This window comes from Chelmon rostratus, chromosome 9, assembly GCF_017976325.1.
Source record: "Chelmon rostratus isolate fCheRos1 chromosome 9, fCheRos1.pri, whole genome shotgun sequence".
Lineage (NCBI taxonomy): Eukaryota > Metazoa > Chordata > Actinopteri > Chaetodontiformes > Chaetodontidae > Chelmon > Chelmon rostratus.
The window spans coordinates 10,806,513-10,828,557 of record NC_055666.1 but is presented as its reverse complement, the minus strand read 5'-3'; the positions used below and the strand labels follow the sequence as shown (position 1 = coordinate 10,828,557).

The following is a 22,045-nucleotide window of genomic DNA, read 5'->3' as shown; positions in this document are numbered from 1 at the left end:
TGATACAACCATATACCCATATTGAAAAAATGATTAATTTAATTGAAAACTCTTGTTTTGTGGCTAATAAGATACATGTAAATAAGACAGTTGGAGTTGATGGAAGGTATATTTTTTGACTAGCAGTGATAGGCTAGGGTTTCCCCCTACTTCCGGTCTTTGAGCTAAGCTAAGATAAACATCCATCTTCTTCGTTCTTTAACTGGCTGCAGAGAGATTAAATTAACATTGATCTATTTATCTAACACGATGGCGCAAGGGAAGGGATATTTCACAAATGCTTAGACTGTTTGTTAAAATGCATTCAGTACCTTTGCCTGTTTATGAGATGAGACTGAGCGTTTCATCCTGGATTGTTCTTTGGATGATGTCTGAGGGGAATTAAAAAATGGCCTCTTGACAATTTGACTGAGAGATCAACAATTTGACTGGAGGCTCGGTGAGAGCTAATTTTAATCATCAATATTAAGTGGGCAGCTCTATGAGCAGAATTTAGATTTAGTTACAATGCTTGCTCTGGTCCATATGAAAAAAACTGCATTGATGTTGGTGCAGAATTTTTTTTGCTCTGGTTTGCTCACTGTCTTAAAACCTGCCTTCGCTCCTGCTCCACTGATAAAGACTGGCAGCGGTCCGCCCACATTTTCTCAAGTGTGTGTGTAGGCGGTTACCTGGAAGCCAAACCATGTACTGGTCTATAGGAGGAAGTGGCTCATTATTTAGACAGAGGGCATCTTAAAGTGAAATAAGGCCTGTCATGCTAAATTTGGTATGACTAAAATTTCCCCTTTTCAAATTTTGAATTGTCATTTAAACCAAATTCACCAGATGGTTCGTTCGTACCTGGCCAGTCAGAGTCCTCACCTGCCTTGCATTTCAAAGCAGGTCCCAAAAAAAAGCCTTGAATGCCACCCCATTATCCAAATTACATTCAAATGCTCTCAGAGTGAGTCTACAGTTTGAGACTCCCATTTTCCTGCTACTTTTACAGTCATACAAGAAAAGCCCTAATTGCAGTTAGTCACTCGGGCTCTATCTTCTATACCGCATACAAGAAAGAACAAGGTGACATTCTGACTCAATTTATAAAAAGTGTTCTTTTTAATTTAGATAATGATCTTTCTTGCCGTTAAAGCACTTGCCACCATTCCTCACACCTTTATATGCATTGGTCGACAGCCCTAATAAGATGTCTCCAGCAGGCTCATAGCTTGAATTCTGTTAGTATATTTTCCTGGAGCAAAGTGCCTCTTTTCAGATATTTATTGCCAGTCACCTAATGCTTTGCTATTGTTCATGGACATTATTGGGTTGGATGTGGAAGCCATTTCTGTCTCTGTAATGTAGAGCGTGGCCATCAAGGCTCTTTATGGATTTGGGAAGGCAGGGAGGAGAAAAAACCCTGATCAGCTATTGTTGCCATTGTGGAGGGAACTCAGGAGAAAGGTCTACTGTGCTCAACATGTACGCTATAATAAAAAAAGCAAACATGCTGAATTTGTGCTCATAGTGTTTTCTTAGTGTTCACAATACACAGACGACAGAGTGAAAAGCTTGAGTCTCAATGGGAGGATCTCAAGGACAGCTTGAAGAATTTGTGTATTGTGCATAAGGCCGTAACCTCTCTGCAGATGTGAGTGCGGTGGAAAAAAAAAAGAAGCTGACCATTGTGTTATAAATTCAATTTCCCTCTGCGTCAGATGAGCCCACTGCAGCCTGACCTCTGTGTTACAACCGCACTGAAGAGGTTATTGTAGTGACTCTCACTTGAAAACAATACATTTACAACCAGTACCAGTATAGAACTGCCAATCATCCAGAAAAAGACGCATTTATGGCAAATTTTCAGGTGAATGTTTTTGACTGTAGCAGAAAGGCAAAGCCTGTAAAGCACATGTCACTGTGGACGCCATTTCAGTCATCTTCTTTACACCTAAAATGCTTAAAATTATCAAATCAAATTAGACAAGAGAGATTAAAGTCGCCTGTACAATGAGAGCAGCTCCCTTGTTATCAGACGGTGCATGTCTTCAGCCCTTATTTGTGGTGAGGTGTTATTAGCAGCGTAGCGGCGCTGTCCCACCTCATCACATCACCTGTCAGAAGATCATCAGTTGCTGTAGCGGCACAGGAGGAGGAGGATCCCCGTGTGCTCCTTATCTGCCTCAGACACACACAGGCTCTCGTCCCCGTCGAGAGGAGGGAAGTAACTAAGCATATTAAGTACCGCGGTGGTTAAGATGTATTGGCACTGGCATGAGTATTTGAGTATCTCTGTTGTTTGAGACTTTACACTTTCGTTCTGTTATCTTGCCACGAGAATTATTGCTTCTTTTTTTATGTTTTTACTTTTCTACAAGCCTAATCACTGGTTGCTTTGCAGATTAAGACTTAACATACAACTTGCATGAAATAGACACGATACATTATCAGTTTCAGACTATCCAGCAGTGTATAAAGTATTTATACCTGCCTGAGCACCACCTGGACAAGCTACAACATTAAAATGCATCTTACTTCTTCATGTTATATCAACTATTTAACATCATAAAAGAACCATTATTCAGAATGAGTATTTCTTACTTTTGACACAAATCTTTTAATGTATGTTCACCTTTTCATAAAGTATTTTTATTGTGGTCTTGCTAGTGAAGGATCTAAAGGATAAATTATTAATATTATTATATTAGTATTGTCTTTTTATCTACAGCCTGATATACTGTAGCTTATTCCCCGGTGCCACAGAGCTCCATTTTTGTCAAAAGAAAATATTAAAACACATCAGTAAGCCACATGGTAACATGTTCCTTCATTACCATTAACATGGCCATTGTATTTTTAGAGCCAATCCCACATACACTGTCCTGGGACCATAAATACTCACTAGTTCATCAAATGTGTATTAATCCACGGCTAAAAATAGTCCCCAACAAATGCACTATTCATTCCTGTTTTAATATGAATCGTTAGCCGTAAACTACAGTGCCCAGCTGTTTTAGGAAATAATTTAGGGTTTTTAGAAAATGAAAATGTTTGTTTGTGGCCTGTATTTTAAAGATTTGCATCTTCAGTAGGAATAAATGGCCTAACCACAGGGAGGAAAGGGGAGGTCAGTAAATGGTGAGAGACAGATGAACACAGTGGTGTTTTGGTCTTTTTTGGGAATTGTTTATAATAACCAAATTAGAGAATATCGTAAGCCTTATCCTTTTAATAATTCTTCTGGGAAATAAACACTACATCTGTGACTAAATTCAATCGCTCCTCCTTGTAATCATAGATTTTCTGTTTTAAACTGTTCTAAAACATTTTTTTCAATATCATTTAAAGGCACATTGATGAGGTATAAGAGCACATTTATTTTCTCTAGACAAAGTGTTAGGAGTTGTTCTGTCACAGGTGTCGGGATTTACATTGTGTAGGCATCAGCAGTCAGAGCCTGAAGTAGCTTAAAGCCTAAAACATTACATCTGATCTGCAGGGTTAAGGCAGAACAGGAGCTGTGCTCAAGTGTGGTACCATCTCCTCCCTCTTTTATACCAGCTTCAGTGTTGTTAAAACAAAAGAAATTAGGCTGTCTAGGCGAAAAACAAGTAGCACCATCAGCTCCATTTTAGAAAGAGGTTATTTTATTTGGATCGCCTGGTGAGCAGCTGGTCTTCTCCTTATCCTACCACCATGTTTTTTTCCTTTGTGTTCAGTTTATTACATTTTCACCTCACTGACGTCTGCAGTGACCGCACATTGGCCTGCAACATTATTGTTGTTATTCACTCATTGGTACAAGGGTTGCATGTTCTAAGGGTACCATTTAATTTTCATCAATCTTAATGTACATGACTAGGTGAAAAGTCATGTACATATTACAGGAGTGATTACCAATTCACTGATAAAGGCCAAGTAACATGAGTCATTCTCAAGTGAGGGGGATAAGCTGCTGAACCAGCTGCCGTCACTTGGTTTTTGATGGGACATTATCCGGATCAGTGCCGTTTTTTGTTTTTTTGGCATTAGCTGGTGTGAATGTTACATGTGGCTGCTGTCACACACTCGGGGTTTAATTTTGTGCACCAAATTAAAGATAGTGCTTCACTTCCTAAAATTGCTGAAGAAAACTCAATTTTTTTCAGTTTTTAGGTTGATTAACTTGCAATGGAGGAGGAGGAGGAGGTGTGTTTGAGGAATGATGTTCTTCTTCCAAAACAGATTTGTATTCATGCATTGCTAAATCACAGATGTCAGTGTGTTCTTTGCTTTTGGTTGTGATGTCAGGAGGACTGGAAGGAGCTGAAATAAAAAGATATATATAATAAAAAAAGGAGAGAATAATCAGAAAGCTGTTCAGGTTGAAATAAGTTTCCCCCTCCGCTCACTGCCTCTGCCTTCGACCGATATCCTAAACACACGTGGAGTTTAAATGTGCTTTGGAGGGAAAGTCATATCAGAATGGCAGTTCTGTCTTTATATTTCTAGACAGGTTCACACTTATCTACATAATTCCCAGTTATATTTCTCTTTCAGGTCCGGAGCCTCTGGATCAGACTTTGCCGCTTATGAACGTGTCACATTATGGAAAACTTGTTTGTCCTTTGATAATACTGCTGCCACGTGTCTGCAGTTCTTTCGGTTGCAGCAGCATTCATTATTCTCATCATATTCATCGATAAGGCGATAGAGGCCAAGGTTTGTTGTTAGTCTCTGGGACTTGGTAGATGTAGAAAATGAAGGGTGCTACAAATGACTTCACATGTGTCTCAGTGAATAAAAACATTTTTTAGCCACACTGGCAATGTCATTATAAAGATGGCAATGTCTGCTGGTTTGTTGGTCCATTTTGAAATATCTACTAGTGGATGGATTGTTGAGGGATTTTGTGCAGACATTCATGGGCCCTAGAAGGTGGATCCTACTGACTTTGGTGAACCCCAACTTTTCCTGTACTGCCACCATTGGTTCATAAATCTGGTTTATACCTTCAGATCTAATTCCCATCAATCTCAACTGTACTTTGCATTCAGTGCTAATTAGCAAATATTAGCATGCTAACTATTGTTAATACAGTTAACTGTAGATTTAGAGACTTTATATCTGGTTTTAACATGTGATTTCTGTCCGCATATATTATCTGAATGATTAAATCCAACCCAGAGGCCTTTTCATTTGCTGTGAAGAAGAATTTTTGTCATCTCAATTCCACATTGTGATCATGTCTCAATATGCAAATTGGTTAGTTAAAATTATCAACAGAATGTGAAGAAATACCAGTTTTGACCTTTTATCAAAGACGACTATGCATGGTGTTGTAGAGATGTTGACGGAAGTTCGCATGCTAACACCAGCTAGCCCAGGTGTTGTCTGACCCTTCTGTCTCGTAATTCCACTTTGTACCTCAAGGGGCAATAGTGAGCCACTGTAGTGTCCAGTCTGCCCTCAGTCTAACAAAAGAGTGTGAAGAATTAGGCCATATTATAAACACATGATCCTGGGAAGAAACGGCGCTCTGTGGCGAAGAAAAGCAGTGATAGAAATAGAAGCAGAACAAGAGTTGACGGGGCCAGTGCTCTCCACCACAGGAGACACCTCTTTGTGAGTAAAAGGACGAAGTTCGATGCTGACCTCGCAGCATTTCCTCCAAACTGGTCAGGAAGCACCTGCTAATGCTAATGTGGCTACTTAGCGATAGCTTATAAAGGTAGCTAATTATATGTCACTGACAGTGTATATATGTTTTCTTGCCTGTGTGTTTGGAAATGGGACACAATGCAGTGGCTTGTTCTTATCTATAGCACCTGTAAGCTAGCAGGAAGGGGCAGAGACCCTTCAACCTGCGCGGCATATTTTCTTGTGAAGAATCACGCTATGGGGATTTTACACCTGCCTGATATCCGATCACAATACGAGCCAGACCATCGTAATCATTCAGTCTTATTATTGTTTCTAGTTATCCAGATATGACATCCAGAGCCAGGTCACATTTTAATGGGATCTCAGTCTTGTAAAGACAAAGTTGTTTTAATGCGACATCATCAAATTCTCATCCAGTGAGATTTCCCTTTTGTGCTTCAGCATATGTTTCCTTTATCTTTACACTATAATGTTGGCAGGCCCAGTGGCGCAGTGTATCACCGCTACAGTAAGTGCTGGTGGCTTGTGTAAATTGGGAAGTTGGTGCCGGCATTTTGTTACAGTAATTAGAGTTGAACAGGTGATGCTTTATCTCAGCCTTGTTATGGATCATATCTTCGTGTTGTGTTCTAATTCTCTGTCTGATGCTGAGGAGCCTCCATGCTCCGTCGCACTAATTAGATAGAGCGAGTCATCCTCCACTTTTTTCTACCCGGATCTTTACTGGGAGGAGGGTAAATGATGAGACGAGGAGGAGGCGGAGGAAGAGAAAGGAATTGGCAGGTTGACGTGGTTGACAAGTGTCGCGGGGGGCCTCACGTTTACAACGGTTTGTGTCAAAGCCTGTGGAACATGCTGAAGAACTTTATGGAGCGGCTGCCAGTATCCGCAGTTAAATAGTCTCCCTTTGCTGCTTTGTCGTTTGCCAAATTGAGCCCGTTTCTTTGGACAGTCCCTGAACCGGTGTATTTTCTGTGAGGATGTTTGCCATATCGGCTGAAAAAGAACACGTTTTATCTAATTGTAAAGCTCTCAAAGTGACTACGTTTGTATTATGAGTAATGGGATACGGAGAGTGTTTCATTTTAGCTCTGACTTGCAATTTGTAGTGTTTTGTTCAGTTTTTCCAGCGTCATAAACAATATAGATTACCAGCGATACTCACATTCCATTATTTTAAGGTTTATTGCTCTTGATCATTACAGCACTGCCTCACTTTCTGCGGTTCAAATTGTTCCACAGCTGTAAAACGCAGTGTGTGAAACCTTTCATTTTAGCTGTAGGCATATCCGGTAATTAAAGGATTAACTTGGTAATCTAAATTGTCTCTTGTCTTTTCCTTCCTCCTTCCCTCCATTATTTCCTAACATCCATTTCAAAGATTTAAGAATGCCTCCTTTTCCTCTCTGTCTGCGTTTCTGTTCCTTCTCAAGCCCGCGCTGACTTCTGTAATCAACTCGCTTCAGGATAACCTCGTTTCCGGCTAAGCGTAAGGGGACGACAAATCCGTGAGCCTGTGCGTGCCTTGGATGGCAAAGACCGCGATTGTGTGTGCCCCTCCTCACAGCTCAGGATGCCTTCAGTTCCTCAGAGGATCGGGTGTAGTTATTCAGTCAAAATGTGTTTAAATCTTTGTGACTGTTTTGAAAGGCATCATACTGAAGCCCCAAACAGGTGACGCTTTGAAGAATCTGAGGCACTTAAATCCTGAGTTTTGTTCAAGCAAAGGCATTTTGAATCTACCTGTAAAATGAGCTAAATCTATCAAGTGTTACTCTTGTCTGCACAGGCTTTACTGTGCTGTTTATGTCTCAATATATTCTGTAGCCTCTTGAGGTGAATTTATTTTAAAAGACTTGTGCTGAAGGATCTAATTTTTTTTGTGTTTCAGTTGAATATTTTGCTTGGTTAAAGTGACCTTATACTCTGAGGGCACCAAACATTTAATAGCTAGAGAAAGCTTTATAAAGCAGAGATGTTATGGAGGTCTCTGAATGATTTCTCCTCTGCCTAATATGCCGTTTTGAAGACCAGAAATTATTTTTAGACACAAACACTGAAAGAGGAGCACATTTCTAACTAATAATGCAACTCGATCTTTGCCATGCTCTGGATTTGAATTATGTATTTTCAGTTTAAACTCTAAGCTCTTCATCTCTTGAGGAGATGCTACTTAATACGAGGCCTTGATCAAAAGTTTATTTTTTTCACAAAGCAGCTAAACGCTGTCATACTTAATTTGCAATGCCCTAAGATTCGTAATGAAACGGGACATCATATGTGTAACTTCAGTAAAATACGCAAGTTAGTGTAGTCACTGAATTATGCAGTGCAGGATTCAGAGTTTATTGGAGAGTCTCAGCCAGTGATTAAACCACTGCTATAGAAAACTGATTTGAGTTTGAGAGGCTGATTCAGCCATGAAACTGGATTGTGTGTGGAAACATCTGGAAGTGAATGGGGACAAAGCATCAGCTGTGGCACTTGAGTGATGAATATGAATATTCCATCCAATCTGGAGGCTCTTAGTCCACACAATGTTAATGATGCTTCTAAGAATAGGAATGTGGTTTGTAAACCGCAGGTTTGACCGTACGACGGTTTGAACCAAAAGCATGAATTTGTCTGGTGTTAGCACTCTTGCTGTTGTATACAAATTCAGGCTCCCAGCTGTTGATATTGCTAAACATCACTTTGAACCGTTTATTGGCACAGGTTTGCACAAACATGCACATCTGCACAGACAGATATATTCACACACATGCCGCCTCTGTCACTTAACACGGAGTTCTCAAAATATGAGCTCTTTTACGTTGACAGGAACTTAAAATGGTCTCATAGGTTTCAAGGCAAATGCGCCTTTCAAGACGGCGTCGCCTTGAAAGATGAGCGAAGCAAAGGTGTCGGGGAGCGTCGGCGCTGGTGGCAAAGGTAGACGACGCAAAGTTGCCTCCCTGCGTGGACCCCCCCGCTGAGGTGTTGCTTCAAATAGATGACAAGAAAAATAATAAATAAAAGTCAACAAACCGGAATAAGCAGATGTGTAAACTCCTGTTCAAAGGTGTTGGGCTCATTAATAGTGTTGCTGTGCATCATATTTACACAACTAACAGCTCCAACTTTTTCCTTTTCTTGGCAAAATGTTTAATGACATTCAGAAAAACAGCGTTTAATCATTCAAAGTGCTGCCTGTTTGAGTAGAGATGATTTATGTCGGCAGCTTTTGATGGCAACAAAGTGACCTGAGCTCCAGGAGAGCATCTATCATGGAAATATTCTCATCAGTGTAGGCTGTGTGGTGTTAGTGTCCTGCATTAATATATGCACACAGATGTACAGCCCTGCATCAGTGTACATGCTTAGCAGCCAATTTACTATTCATTTAAATGGGTTAAGATTGTAATAACATCACATGTGGCATGTGTGAGACTGATTTACTTATTCACTCCCGTCCTCCCAGTCTCCTCCTCTCCTTCTGTCCTTCATTTCATTCTTTTTTTTTAAGCCTCTCTGCATCCTTCACCACTGCTGCAAACGTGATGTGATTAAGTCTGGACTGCTATGGGTGCCATCTCTCCTACATGTTTATTTAATGCATCTGAGCCATTTCTATACGAGCGTGTATTCACTGCCAGTGATTGATTGCTTTCCAGACCAACCTTAATGACCAGGGATATTGTATGGTGTCTGAATTTGTTTGAGCATATCTGTGCAAACCTGCATTTTTGATTAATTCTGTGCCTCTCACTGATTGAGAGAAAGCTGTTTGTGAGCAACTTTTTCCTCTGTCTTTCTGCATGCTTGCCGTCTATATTTTGCATACGTGTTCTTTGTTGCTTTGTGTGCATGTGTGTGTTTCAGCTCCGTGAATACGTATGTGTGTGTGTACCCTATACAGGAGTTAGTGTGTGCGTTTGATAAAGAATGTGTGTGTGGTTGAAGGAGTGCTTGTTGAAGCATGGTTGCCTCATTGAAAAACATATTCCAAATCCCAGTCATGTGGAGGAGTAAATATTTGTCATCTGGGGAACAAACATGCATCAGTCAGCTGTGCTCCAGATTATATATGAGGGTGGATGGAGCTTTTTTTTTATTTTCACTTTCTTCACTCACTTTTTGTTTGTTTTCCTGTGTTTGATCATGGCCAACGTTAATGTTGTCAGAAATATATTCCTTGCTATCCATGAACAATGCTCCTCTTCACGGAACCCTAATGTACACGTATTATGTTTGGAGTGATTACCAAATAAAGACACTCAGTGGTATAAAAGCATCCAGAAAGCCACTTGACAAACCCAAGCACTCTGAAGAGAAAACACCAACCAACAAAGTGCTTGTGACATATTTGATCTTGGCTTTGTTGTTAATGGCAGCTTCACATGAAATGGTTTAATATTCTGGCTAGTAATTTTAATTGAATTAATTTCAGAGGACATTGTAAGGCGCTGATGGTGTCATAAAACACTTGTTATAGCTGCTGTTCATCACTGTGATGTAAATTATGCCCAGTGATTGCTCAATGATGCTTTCCTTTGGGGACATGACGTTGTAAAAAGGAGAAAAAAAAAAAAATCGTAATTGGCTCCAAAGGGCACACGATGTGTTGGTGCCATGAGGGAGGAACACAAAAGAGGGTTATTTTCTCTCCAGCTCTGGCTTTTCTCCCTGCTGACATCCTCACACTGTGGCGCATTCAGCAATTCTGTTCTCCAAGTAGATAATAAGGAGTGAAATTAAAAAATAAATGCTTATTGTACAAATGGCGGTAACACAAGTTGACAGTACGTGGCACAGCGAGACGAGCAGAGGAGAAGTGGGGATGAGTGTGTTTCAAAATAAGACTCGAGGTCTGTGCGGATACAAAAAGATCCTGAATCCTGGAAAGTGATACAGTACGTGACATTAAAGTAAAAATCATTATGAAATATTGAAGTTGGAGGGTAACAAAAGCTGCAAACAAAAATCTCACCCTGCATGCTTTTTTGAATGCGGTGGTGTGTGCATATATAGTTACACTGGTTACAGGAATCTAACTTTTTCTGAGCTTTAAATACATAGTTTCTGACTGCATCATAACCGTCTCGTCATCTCCGCCTCTCGCGGACGCGCTCCGTCCCTGACGTGGTCATCTGGGCAGATTAGACATGGGGTCTGTGCGCAGCAGGAAATCTGCCCTGGACATCATGGCTCAGCACACTGACACCTGGTGCACCCTCGTTGTGTTTGTGTGTATGTTTGTACGCGTGCGGTTGTGCGCGTGTCCGAGGTCAGTTGAAAGGTCTCTCGAGAGAACGACAGCTGCAGACAAATATCGTGGCACAACCTCTGATGTGTGAAAGAAAAACAAAAGAATCCAAATATTAGCCGGATTGCTTTTAATGAAAAGTGCAGGAATGCGCGGTTACATAACGGTTACTGGAACCCAGCAACACATCCAGCGCGTTGTATCAATTAAATCATCTTCATTGGCCGAACGATCAACAAGGGAGACATTTAGCGACCAGAGGTTGTTGTTTGTGTGTGTGCTAAATGATCTGGCAATGGGCTCAGATGCATTTGACAGCTAATGGCGGCTTTAGCCAATTACATTCAGTGGAATCTAATGCAGTGCCGGTAGTGCTGCTGTATGTCTATTTGATTTGTGCATTGACCTGCAAGAAGTCTGTTAAGTGGCTGATACTCCCTGTGTGTGAGTGCGTGCGTGCACGTGTGCGTGCACATTGACTTTGAAATACATTGTGTCGTGACAATAATCTAAGCCAATTTACTACGCATCAGCCCTCCATTATGGGTTTGATATAAAGCGGTGCGTGACTAGAATGCCCCCCCATAAAATGACAATTTACTTCTCTAAAGAAATTACGTGTTTAACCTCATTAACCTAAAGCGCATGTACTAAAATGGTAGACTAACCCCCACCCCTTGCCACACACACAACCGCACGTGCGCACAAACACAAATTGGAAACATCATCAAAAGTTGAGAGTTCATGTTGAATGTGACCCCTGCAAATGAGAAGCCAGCGGCGAGTTAACAACATCAGGAGCTCATCAAGCGCGGGACTCGTCGGCGTCTCGGGTGGCGTCGCTTTCACTCTCAGTTTCAACATCATCTGTCCTCTATGAGATGATTAACCTGGCAGGTGTGAGGTGAGTCTCGCCCACTGTTTTAGTGAGCTGTCGTCTTCAGTCTGCGGGGAGTACAGAGGGTCAGCCCAGCCAGCTAATGGCTGCGGTCACAAAGCTGGAAGCCGGCCCATTAGAAGAAGCCGCCATCATTAGGACCAACACACTTTCAAGCAACCTGACCTGCTGGTCCCACGCTGTTTATTAGCAAAGTTTTGGCTCTCCGTTAGAGCAATTATACTCACTATTCATGATGAACTGTGGCCTTTCCCTCAACACCAAGAGACAAGACACACACACTCACATACATAGTAAATAATGTCAGGCTGTGTTGTCCTGAATAGGAAGCTGCCATATTAATGACATTCTCTCCTCTGCAAATGTGTTGCAAAAAGAAAATGTGCTTGGAAAATGGGGAAAAAGGCAAAGTGTCAGCAAGTGATCTATGTCGTTCATTGGACACAGAACATTTAGTTTTCATTAAGAGTTAAACATGTACACGAAACATTAATGGGGTTCAGCGGCGGCGGCAGTGGCATGCTTCGCTGTATCTCATCCTGATGAATTAGCAACTCAGCACACAGGGGTAAAAGAAAAATAGGAGAAGAAAGCGAGACATTAATATAATGTGTAGCGGGGGCGGAACTGACAGATAATGTCTTTATCCAACGATTGGTGTTTATGACGCAACGTAATATTATTCCTGACCCGGGCGTCCACGAGCTGCGCGGATGAACGAAGGCTGGGTGAGGGAGGAGAGGAGGGGAGAGAAAGGTCAGCGCGAGTGTTGCCGTTTCATTATGAGAGATGTGGACTCCCGTCCTCTCCTGCTGCACAGGGAGTGATGGAGAAGGTTGTTAATGCCCGGTCTGTCAGCCATATTGGATTCAGGGCAGTAAATTAATATTACACTCCTTTATAAAGGGGTTTTATTTTGGGATTTACTGGTCTCCCCTGAGTGTCGGCGGTGTAAAGAGGTTATTTCCCTCTTCCTACTGTGTCCTCTCACTCTCTCTCGCACAAGGCTAATATGTTTAGAGAGAGAGAAACTGTGTTCACGGAGGAGGGATGTGTGCGCTGTAGGCTCCGTCGTGTCATTCAGTGTTTGTGTTGAGCATTTTTCAGCGGGCGGAAAGTTTGCTGTAAATCGTAGCATTGTCCCCCTGAAGGACAGCACTTGCATCTGCAGTGGAGATGCATCTTCCCTCTTCTTCCTCCACATCTGCCGCGTGTCATAAGATTGCGGAGGAATAAATCGACATCTACCGTATATAGGAAGTGATTTCAAGTTAACTGGCCGTCTAGCTGTCAGTCAGCTCTAACCTACCTGCCTCCCGCCTCGTCTTGCTTAATGTCTGTGGAGTCAGAGTCCCGCTTGAAGAGCCGTATAACACAGTGTGAAGTGGCCCAGTCTCTGAGACGGGATTTATGGCTGCCGCTCCATCAGCGGTGATGTTAAAGGGCTGTGATTAAGAGCTGGAGTAAAGACATGGACTCCACTATCCCTCCGACCTGGCCAAGAGCTCACAAGGCCGAGCTCTGTCACTGCCAGCTCTCCTCCATACAGCCCCGTCTCTCTTTTACACTCCGTCTGTCCATCTGTCTCCATCTTCTGCTGCCTCCGTCTTATGCATATGTATGAGTCTCAATTCACCAAGGACGCCAAATCTCTGCATTAGAAATTTGGTGTCAGCAGCATTTTCGCTCACTAGTCGAGTCAGTCGCAACAGCGAGGGGTCAGCTCCTGCCTTCATGACAACTTGAAAACTTAAAAGCTTTTTTTTTTTTCTTGCCATCCTTCTAAAATCTCTGCTTCTCTTATTCTCTAAAGGCTCCGAGCACGTCGCCACAGCAACACTTCCTGCCGCCTTCTCGGACCTGTTACCTCACTTCCTGGTGGAGCCGGAGGACGAGTACATCGTGAAGAACAAGCCGGTGACGCTGACCTGTCGCTCCACCCCGGCCACGCAGATCTACTTCAAGTGCAATGGCGAGTGGGTTCACCAGGACGACCACTTGATTGAGCGGACGGTTGACCCAGCCACAGGTACGTGCGAACCAAAAGCGCCCGTTTCCCATCTCAATTATTAATTCCGGTTTAAATTTTGCCTCAAATTGGGCTCCGTCTTGGTACTTTTTCAGCTGAGATGAGCAGTGTTTTCACCGGTTTTTGGATGCAGTTTGTTGCGGATGTGTGACATGTTCGACTCCATAGATACATTATGTAAAGTGTTGGCGTGCTGAAAGAAAGGTTTGCAATTTGCCAGTGATTACTCCGCTCCATCAGGCTCTTGGCTCATCATCCAGCCTATTTAGTTTGCCAGTCTCATAATAAGCACATTGGTTTCAGTCTCAGAAATCTTCTCGATCACCTTGGAGACCTGTTTGTTTTTCCTCTCTGTTGTGCTGCAATCCCCCGCCTCCGCCATCAGTGTCATAAACACGTATGACACTGATGTGTGATTCAGCGGCGATGGGCAAATTCAAACCACCCATTCACAGCCTGACAACTGATTGGGACGAGACCCGCACAAATGACAGGTTTTTATGGGGAGCGGGATCTCACGTACACACGCACGCACACACACATGCACAGACACTAATCCACGCTCAGCTTCAGAACCGTAATGGACACAACAACTGAGAACTGCACAAAAAAGGCACGCAGAGCCATCAGTGTCCTCACACATTCACACAAATACACAAAGGGAAGTTGTTTAAAGCAGGAAAAGGAAATTTAAGCAGGACTGCTTCAATTCATATACACACTTTGCCCCTTTTTTCCTCTTCTTTCTCAGATAAAGAACTCACTGCAACATTTCATCCATCTGCTCTTCAGGGTCTGAAATTAACATGCAGCTGCTCACCAAATGTAGGCATACTTCTGTCTAAAAAATGTCACGGGGGTAACTAACGATTCAGCCTGACACTTTGTTAGGTGAGGATTTGATCTTGTTTCCGAATGAGTGTTTCATACTGAGGCTTTGATTGATGTGTCTGTGTTTCCGTAGAGTCGGGTTTTCTTACTCGAATGCGTGTGGAAGTAGAATCTGCAGCCCGTCACGTCACTCGTCCTCTGGCGTGTGATGTCCCTCACCTCGTGTGTTAGGCACAGCTTTCGATGCTGGAGTCATTTTGGAATCAGGCTCTTGTGAATAATGGCAATATAACCGTATGAAACGTTAATTTGGGATCCCGTTTTGAGAAAAGCGAGTGAGCACACAAGGGAGCGCTTGTGGATTTGGATTATTAAGAAAAGATTGTCAGTGAGTCAACACTGATACAATTTGTTCAATTCCCAGCACTATCTTCTTTCTTGTTTTTTTCATTAACACTTCTACTCTCAGCTGTCGAGGGGAGTGATACAAATTCAAAGTGCTGCCAATATCAACTATCCTTTGAGGGGGGAAAATGTGGTTTTGGCTGGTGAAATTTTAAAATAACTGGTCAGGATCTGCTAGTCACAACTACATTTAAATAACAGTGGAGCCATGACATGCAGTAAAAATACATGATTATTTTATTGCATTTCTCTGAGCAAACTTTTCTTGTGTTACTTTCACTGTGTTGACATGCACATAATTAACTAGGTTACAGTAGGTTTTCACCAATAAATGATGTGTTAAGTGTCACATAAACTAGAAAGCTGCTTTCCATGATTTGGGTAGAAGATTAGACAGACCTGGCTTCTCTGGTGGGTTTCTTCTGAATGCTGATTTCTCTGCCATGTACACGGGTAACCTGGTTTTTAATCAGCTTTTTACAAGCATGCGTGTGCGTGACAAAAGAATGAAGACAATGTGACAGCAGAGCAGCAGGACGAGAGATCATTAGACGAAGCAGTATTTAAATAAAATCCATCCAAAGTCAAATGTTAAAAAAAAGGTCTGTTTACACTGCTAAGCATTTGATCATTTTAAAAATTCAAACATATTCACAGCGAAGCCCTGCTCTGCCTGCCTGTCCTCTCGATGTGGCGCGAAATAAATAAATAAATCGTACGGGTTGCTACAGTGCATGTAAACTCTGATTAAGCTAGTTATTTAGGTGCATGTAAACACAGATTCTGTGACACATGTTATTTCTGAGTTTCATGCAGCCTGCAGTGGGAGACATTGTGGGAGCCGGCTGCTTAACTTTGATATGGTGAAAATGAATTGCGTTTTGTCAACAGCAAGTTTTGTCAAGAACACGATGTGCCCCATAAACCGCGACTGGGTTTATGGGAACATCACATTACCAATGCAGCGGTCCTCTGCCAACATTTAATGATGATGGACCATTTGCCATGTGGTTATTAGCCGTTATAGTCAGCATTTATTTGTCTATGAAACAAATCTGTCGTGGCGGGGTGCCTCAGACCCCTGCAGCAGCGGAGGGACTCCGTCTTTAGAACCCCTGTGAAGTTCCAAGGCCTCCTCGCAGCCATCCACATCTCTCTGTGTTCCCACCGCCTTTGATGATGAATGTTTCATATGTGGGGCTGTGCGGTTATGAAGGACACATGGTTGTCCAGAGGTATGGCTGCTCCAAGGTACCGACATTGATCTCTCAAACACTTGTGCTGTTTAATGTCAGCTCTGCCCTGAGGAGTTTACTGATGGCTCCCTCTAATCCCCCCTTTCCTGCAAGAAACATGTGAGGCGCACACATCCAACTGTAGTTAAGCTGTGTGTGCGTGTGTGTGTGCGCGTGCAGTACAGGCCTCTCAGGCCGTCCTCTCACCCTGGTCGTCACAGTCACGCCAGACTCTAAACTCGTACCTGTTGCCAAGCAACCAGGACTTCTGTCGCACCAGAAGCTGCCCGGTATCAACATCATGGCTTGAGGAGGGAGGACTGAGGAGTTTGGAGACCTGCCCAAGTTGACAAAAATTGATTGACAATTCATACCCAGTGTAACACAGAAAAATCACCATCTCAAAATAGCCCATTTCTTTAAAAGAAACTTGAGACATTTCCTACCTGACTCACAGTGGTTTAGTTTTTCCCCATGCTTCGCGCTGAGCAGACTCCACGCTTGTTTCCTCTGCTAACAAAGACAGTGATGTAAGTACTGTGCACCCCTGTGACCAGCCAACAACAGTCAGGAAGCCCCTGAGATTTCAGCCTCCGTTTCATTGGCTGGCATGTTCAAACTGATTGGAAGTCTCATCAAGGATCCTCATTCCTTTGTTATGTTCCCAAATTTCCCCAGCTGGGGATTAATAAAGCTGATCTTATCTTATGTAAATTCAAGCGGAGCTGCAGATAGAGTTAATGCTCTTAATTCTAACAATGAAATAATAGAAATGACATGTAGGCACATCAGAGTCAGGAGCCACTGCTGAAGATGGTTTCACACATTCTGCCGTTCTCTGTTCAACATGATAATCTTCTTTCAGTGTTTGATGGATGAGTGGCCTCTCAGCAATGAAGCACACGTACGGTTTGATTAGGCAGACGTCTGATAGCTCAAAATACTGTTCATATATTAGTGTTGTGTAGCAGCCGTATAGTCCTGCAGAAATGCAAATAATGTGTTGAATCAGGCTATTGGTTTACCACTGCATGTGTGAGAGCTTGTTTATTCATTAACAAAGAAAAACAGTCTCTTAAGTCTCCATAAGTGTTTCTTAGTTTACCTAATTGCTTTTGAAAAGGTTTCACAAACCCTGAGGCTGCAAGATTTTCTCAACCTGTAAAGTAGCCAACCATCCATTAAACATGTCAGGGCAAAGTAAGGGTTAAGAAGTATTTATTTATAGTTAACTTTTTAATTGAGCCACACAGTGTGAGTTAAACAGAAATTTCTATTGATTAAATCACAAATATTTTTTCTAGCTAACTGTGTAAAAGATTGAATCCATGAAAAGGCCGATACAAAATAATAACCAAGACACACACATTGAGAGTCTAAAATACCCCAAAACATCAGCAGCCAGGAGAGAGAGCACCCGGTTTCTGCAGCAGTGATTTGAATACACAAAGAGCCCAAATTTAGCTATTTTAGATCTACAGTAACTGCATAAGGTTTCAGGCAGAGGGAGCAGCGTGCAGAGGAGCTCTTTTACCCACTTCAACATGCTCACAGTATCAAAGGCAAAGATGAATCACAGCCATAGCACGGAGCAGAAGAAGGTTAAATTTATCTAAATCTTCTGAGTAGAATAACAATTCTCATTTCTTCAAATAGGGCTGAGCAATTTGATGATACAGCGTGAGACGATATGAATATGTCGACTATATTGTTTCTACTGGGCTCCCTTTAACACCTCTGGGTGCATTAGATTTGTGTTGATAATGTACTAAATCAATAGCAGGACTGCTTTATGGCAACAGTGGACTTTAATTTGTGTTATTTTTGATTTTTTGCATCAGTGTTGCTTGATTTGTGGGTATTTTACTGACGGGATTAACCAGAAACAGGCCTAAATGTTTTGTTTTCTAGAAAATAATACTACATCACAACAGTATAAGATCAACAGTAATTGTCTGTAGCTATAAAGTAATAATAACAAGATTGGTTCTTCTGAATTGAAAGTACAAATAGTACAATGTGATTTTTCCTGCTCATAATCTTTTTAAGTGACTGTAGTAATGACTTGTATTATTTGAAAGTGCTACATCGAATAATTTCCTGTATGTGAGAAACAGATTTTGAGGCTTATGTCTGCATCATAAGATGGAAGTCAAACCAGACTGCCTGTTTCCGCATGCACGCCTGATCACCAACGCACTTGAAGCAACCTTTCGTCTGCGGCTGTGATAGCTGCGAATGTCGAGGGATTCCCACCATCCTAATGACTTCTGTGCATGGTTTCATTACTAAAGGTTATCAAATGGGGGAAACAAACCGATCAAAGAGAGCGGAAGCCGCAATCAATAATCCCTTCACCGTCACGCGGCAGAACCGAGCTGAAGCGATGATCAGAAATGTGCTTTCAGAGATGAACCGGTCTGGCCTTGCACTGCAGAGGAGTACTCAACAAACTCCGTCCATGCTCACTCCCAGCAGACTCAGACCAGACGTCAAAGTAACGGGAAGGTTATGAATTAATAACTGACCCAGGTCTGAAGTGCAGACTTGTTTCAGTCAGACGGCTCAGTGGTCGAAGCTCAGGAGGCAGAAAACATGACATGTGGATAAGCGACTACGGCAGACGTGACCTCTGCCCTCATCAGGCAGGTCTGTTTATTGGAGCTGATTCAGTGCAGGAAAGACAAAAGAGCTGCTCCAGCTGTTACAGTTACTGACACCCCTTTATATTCTGTGAGCTCTTTGGACCCCCTGTCACCCACACATACACATCAGTATCCACACACACACACAAACACACACACACACACACACACACACACAGGGCCACGTGTCTCAAAAGCTCCTTCGAACATAGAAAAGGAAAGAGATGTCACAATTTGTCCTTCCTCTCCTGGTATCAATGTCCGATATCGATCCATCCTCGAGTCTATCGGTTCTCATTACCTGTCCTCAGTAACTTATCTCAATTGTTATGGCTGTGACTGCTTCCAAAGCCCCGGCCGGCTCGCTGTCTGTCCCAGGTCATCCGTTATAGAACTGGAGAAACGGAGACGTCTGGCGAGTCCTAATAAAGACATATCCCCTCCGAACAAATCAATGCTGACAGTGTGTTTGCATAGATTAGGAGATTCTCCCACACTATGATTTCTCATCAGACACATGATGAGGAGAAGGGAGATTGGCATTTGAGCGGAAGATTGTTGTATGGGCCAGACTGATTTGATTGTGTTTGCATTTCATCTGCCAGCATTGATGGAAACGATTTTGATCCACGCGTCGCGTTGTCACCTCTGCAGCAAACCCTCTCAGGTGGAAAATACATGCATTTCACATTCCTATTTCAATAAACCGCGGCAACTGCCTGATAAAGATGTGGGGGAGATTATATTTTCTTTGTTGATTGAACCGGATGTCGACAATGCTTCTACAATGACAACAGAAGACGATGGAGAAAATAATCAAACGCTTCACATTTGCCTCCGACTTGATGAAAGTGAATTTTTCGGAGTTTACAGTAGAATTATGTACGCCATGTCAATAAGCTCTTTAATATCTCTTCTTTTTATGCTCCACGTATCATTTTAAACCTCTATACGGAAATATAACCCCTTCCTATAACCCCCAGGTTTATCAGCACCAGCTCCTGTCCTCTGCCAATCCTTTGAAGTCTAAATACCGCGTATGACGTAGTCAGTAAATCTTTTAAAACCATCTATCACTTTCTGAATATAGCTAGTAATGTGTTACGGCACCACAGGGCTGACCCCTGCGCCTGCAGACCAGCGAGGATTCATTTGTATGAAATATGTATTTTCTGATTGGATAGATCCTGGATTTTAATGTGATGACATATTTAATTTCTGATCTAAGGGGGAGATAAGCTAGGCTTAGCTGAAATGATCTGTAACCTTTATTTTAATACCACAATACTTATCTGTGGTATTATAGCAGCCAATCACCTCTCTCCCTGCAACTTCCACCCCCTCTCTTTGTGGCTGCTGTCCACATTTTTTTCTCCTCTCTCAGTCCCTGTATAGGTCAACAACATGGATGCAGATAAATACCTTTTACCTTTACAGCAGACTGACAGGAGGTCCCTTAACATGAGTGACATTTAGTAAAATGTTAAAGCAGCAAGCAGCTCGCTGTCGTTCTCTTGTCGTCAAAATCCAGGTGAATCCAGGACAGAGTCTTCCTAATGGCGCTGGGGCAGCACAACAGTGATTAAACATGATCTTTAATGGAATATTGAAGAACGGTCCTGCTGCAATTTAAGCAAAACCTGATAGGCCTGCAAGCCGCGATCTAATGAACACGAGGAAATAAGAGAATCGGGGGAACAGGACAATATAGTCCTAAATGAACGAAATGGCCTTGTACCACCTGCTAAGCATCGATCAGTAGCCGAGGGGACTAATTGATAATGCATTATTAGCTGCTTCCCCATAATGGGACTTGTATTTCATTCTGTCCTTGATTGCGGGACAGAGAGGGAAGGATTTGGCGTTGAAGCGCCGAAAAACAGATGGCAAGGTGAATTGTTCCCGTGACACATCTGCCAGCGTGTTCTATTAGGCTTCTCGGGCAGGTCAGCACAGCGTCTGCGTCCGAGCGTGTGTGCGTGGAGGCGGACCTCTCTCAAAGCAAAGCAACACACCTCGGAGTGTGAAGGGAGTCAAAGTGGATTTAATTGAAGCCCGTGTTTGACTGGCCTTGACAATTTCAAGTGTGTTTTGGAGCAGTGGGAGTAAAGTGAGGCAGGCAGAATTAAAAACGAACCAGCTGTGCTGATTGATCTGGCGATAGACTCGTACAAAGGCCACACTTCTTAGTTTCTCCCACTTTGTGCAAGTCCTAGTTTTATGTGGAAATTTGGAGTACATAGGATCTGTTCCTCTGAAGTTGGTCTTGACATGCAGGAATTATGAATTTCGAAATTAACTGCAATTAGTGGAACAAAAGTGAATGATAATTACCATTTGTCAAACAACAACGCTGGCGTTCCATTCTCCCACGCGCACAGCCTTTGTCCTCCCACCAAAATATATCCCGCGTCAGCCCCGTGCTTTGCTTTCTCCAAAGTAATTTAGTGTTTGTCAGTCTCACAAAAGCTGTGCCCTTGCTGGAAGTTGGAATGCATTCAGCAGTCTTTGTGGTTCTTTCTTTCACAGTAGTTCAAGTTATTTATTTACCCACTCTGGTAAAGACAGACATGTTATCAATACAGTCCTTCAAGCTCGTATTTGTGTGCAGTGCATGCCGTGGTATGTGCAACAAAAGCTTTTAAAAGTCTGTGTGATCATGTTGAATTCATCATTTTTAAATAACTAGAGCAGTACCGGTTCAAAATGTGCCTGTCAGAGCGGGCTGATTGCTTGGCCTCTGGTGCTTTCTCAATATCGTCGACCTGCAGAGCCAGAGCGCCCCCGCAGTTCTAGACCCACAGTTTTAAACATATGCATGTGCCACCAGTTTGTTTTTTCTTTTTAAACTTTAACAACACAATAACGTTCTAATATACCACCAGTTTTAGACAGTTTAGAGACAGTTAGAGGTGCTCTGAAAACATAAGATTATCAATTGTTATTTCTGCTTATTTGTAAAATGACATTCAATTGACTAATTGGCTTGTCTAATAAATATTTCAGTATTTTATTCAATCTTTTAATCATCATCATCTAATTTCCATGTCACTGCTGTGTTATGATATTGATAACAAATAATAGACCCTATTTGTCAGATGCTTGATGGGAAAAATATTGGACCTCAACTTC

The 22,045-nt window shown here is 42.3% G+C and overlaps 1 protein-coding gene across 1 annotated transcript in view; it reads left to right on the top strand.

Annotated features, from left to right (window-relative positions):
• Positions 1-22,045, top strand: part of unc5a (unc-5 netrin receptor A) — a 121,876-nt gene that overhangs the window by 47,449 nt on the left and 52,382 nt on the right. Inside the window, exon 2 of the mRNA XM_041944653.1 lies at positions 13,582-13,797. Within this exon, the coding sequence (XP_041800587.1) occupies positions 13,582-13,797 (216 nt within the window). The remainder of the gene's footprint in view (positions 1-13,581; positions 13,798-22,045) is intronic.